This window comes from Charadrius vociferus, unplaced genomic scaffold, assembly GCF_000708025.1.
Source record: "Charadrius vociferus isolate BGI_N301 unplaced genomic scaffold, ASM70802v2 scaffold15, whole genome shotgun sequence".
NCBI classification, from domain to species: domain Eukaryota; kingdom Metazoa; phylum Chordata; class Aves; order Charadriiformes; family Charadriidae; genus Charadrius; species Charadrius vociferus.
The window spans coordinates 8,561,703-8,564,810 of record NW_009650064.1 but is presented as its reverse complement, the minus strand read 5'-3'; the positions used below and the strand labels follow the sequence as shown (position 1 = coordinate 8,564,810).

General features: G+C 38.5%; 1 protein-coding gene across 1 annotated transcript in view; it reads right to left on the bottom strand.

The window, feature by feature from the left end:
* NBN (nibrin) overlaps positions 1-3,108 on the bottom strand; it is a 26,376-nt gene that overhangs the window by 20,068 nt on the left and 3,200 nt on the right. Inside the window, exons 3-4 of the mRNA XM_009891940.1 lie at positions 2,366-2,511; positions 146-305 (exon numbers count right to left, since the gene is read on the bottom strand). Of these exons, the coding sequence (XP_009890242.1) occupies positions 146-305; positions 2,366-2,511 (306 nt within the window). The remainder of the gene's footprint in view (positions 1-145; positions 306-2,365; positions 2,512-3,108) is intronic.

The following is a 3,108-nucleotide window of genomic DNA, read 5'->3' as shown; positions in this document are numbered from 1 at the left end:
CAACACACACCTCTTTCTAAACTTGGAAAAGGAAGAGATGACTTCATAGCTTTATAGAGGAAAATCTTGAGCAGGTCTAAAATCTAATTTGCATTTATGGGAAAGCTGTAGAGCAACACCACAAATACACAAAAGCTCAACATACCTTAACAGTAACTTTTACTGATACCATTACAAGGTGAGTACACTCTTTTGTCCATTCATTCACAACAAGGCCTCCAAGCTGCTGGATGGCTTGATTTAAAGCAGTTTTCTGAGCTACATCTAAACATGAGGAGCAGACAACCAAAGGTTCATACTCCACTCTGCAAAGAACAAGTAAAAGAGAATTTCTTTAGTTATTTCAGCCAATCATTACGATGAAAAGAGCCGATTTAAATAACATGTTTTGTCTCAGGTAATCTGAAGGTGGGGGGGTGGGGGTGAGGGGGAAGACCCATACTCTTACCTAAATCAAAGACTGTGCTTTAAAATTTCCTCAAGAAAGTAAATACTGATTTTTATTCAGAAAAATTAACTACATTTTGACTTGACGTCTGAAGTATTTCTAAGGACTTTTGGGTCTTTCACAGACATCAGATAGAATTAGTGCTTCAAGAACATTGCAAGGTTGGGGAATATCAGAATAAATTGAGTATGTCCTTCCAAAGGCAAAAGTACACTCAACAGAACAGTCTGCACACAGACTAGTATTTAAAAAAAAATATTAAAGTGTTGTAGAATGCAAGTTTAAGTAACTTTTTCCTAACACTGCCACTACCCTTGACCATAAGCCTATTTATATTTGCAGATCATCCATATGGAATCATAGCATACCGAATTTCATTATTTGATTTGGTTTAGCCTACAAAGCAGAAAGAAATTTAAATAAACTTTCTGGTGCAACACTCATGATGTGTCTAGTCTCATGGCATGATTCACGTACCACATTTCAGGTATGTTTATCTAAAATAACAAAAATAATTTATTGTAATAAGTGGAGGGGAATGCCATTTTTTCCTATCAAATAATACCAGCAGCAGTGACAAAACTGAGCCAAATTTTAAGGAACAAAGACAACTTCTGGTTGCTTTGATGTTGAATTTAATGGTCGTTAGAATTTTTTCTATTTACCTGCCACTTTACTTGAGGGAGTGCTTCATATATTCAAACAGATGGCACTGACTATTGTGTTAAATTTGAGAAATTAGCAAGTTGGGTTCACTAAAGAGAAGCAGATTGTCCTGGTTTGAGGTAATACAGAACCAATTCTGTTCAGTAACTTTAGCTAGGCCTCTTCTAACTACTGAAATTAACGTAGTGCACAGACACTGTTAGCTCTCAGAGTTATAAGACCTATGTTTATAAATAGTTGATGCCAAGGCATGGTATGCAGAGCGGCTCTTGCTTATAGTTATAGTTGCCCTTGGGTGTTACAGCAAACTTTGTTATTTGCCCTGTTGGAGGGTCGGAAGTGGAAAAGCAAAGAGGGGTCCCACCTGCAGGGAGGAGCAGACAGGAGAGGTGACCCAAAACCGACCAACAGGGTATTCCACCCCATCTGCCTCGTGCTCAGTATAAAAGCTGAGGGATCAAAGGGAAGGGCCAGCCCTCTTTCTGCAGTGTCTGGCACCCAAGGACGACTCTGTCTGTCTGCCTTTGATCCTGATCCTGAATTCAGATCTGGAATCCAGTTCCTGTCTGTCACTGAGTCCATTCTTGGACTTTCCCAGTGCCAGCTGGTGACGTGACTGTCATCCTGGAAGCTTGATATAGTTTTGTATATATTTCATTTTTTTCTTTTTATTTTATTGTATTTCATTAAAGTAGTTTAGTTCCTTCTAAATTCCTAAGTCTCTCTCTCTCCTTCCGCCTCTCTTTGAAGAGAGGTAGGGGGGAGCATCTGTCCTTCTGCCCAGCGTCCGGTTCAGCCCAAACCACAACACAGATGTACATCACAGCAACAAGCATTCAATGGTTAGTGATGCACAAAGCATCCTCCAACTATGTCAATTCTTTTCTTGTTACATTATGACCAGCAAACAAGAGCTCAAACAAGCTCTCTCCCTACCCTAGACTTTCCCCCCTTCTTTGCCTAAGATAGCCTGAATACACTCACTGTACATGATATAGTATCTTCTAAAATGCCAATGCTTTATTACGAACAATTTTAATCTCTTAGTGTCAAAATAAGTTATATTATAAAAATACGTAATGGAAAATTATTGCAGAAGCAAGTGTGGAACACAGGCAAAATACTACTCATCTCCTTTGCTTTCTAAAAATCCATCATTTCCATCTCACTTCTCGAGTTGTATGATGTGCTAAAATACCCTTTTCAAAAAGGGCAATTTTCTACTTGATATTTTATAATCAAAGCACTTACCTAAACTTGCTCTCAAAGACTCCAAAGTTGATTCTGTCACCAGACTGCAAAGACACCGAAGTGCCACTAAGTTTTGATCCATTAACAAAGGTACCATACTTAGATGTATCTGTTACTGTTAATATAGGGACTGAGAGAGAGTGGCTCTGAAAATAAAAAAAAAAAAAAGTCATTATAGTTTCAGTTTTATAAGAAACAGGTTACTACTATTACGGATCAAAGCAGTAGATAAATAAGAAAAAGCCCACAAAATACCATCCTAAATAAAGACTTTGGGCAATGAGGCTGGCTACATGTAATTATTCATCTTCTGGTTTTCACTGTGAAGGAATGAGAGAAAACATACATATTTTTAGCTTCAGAACTTCTGTGCTTCTTACACCAGTCTTTTTGGAGGCTGTACACAGCAATCACTCACTGGCCCAAAGTCTCCACTAGCGCGATTTAGCAAGGCTCTGAAATATACTATGATGCTTTTATCTACCATTCACAGAATCACAGAATGGTCAGGGTTGGAAGGGAGCCCTGGCACAAGTGCCCAAGTCACCTTCCCTCACTTCCTTCCACAAGCTGCAGGGCATGGTGGCATCAGCATGTCTTGAGAAGAGGTTAGACATATTTCCCAAATACTTAACAAGCCAGTGCTAACATTGTCAGCTTGTTTTTAAGGAATTTTGACATGTAGTTATACACTATTTGCTGTATTAAAAGGACGAATAAATCTTATGTACTTCATTTCAAAC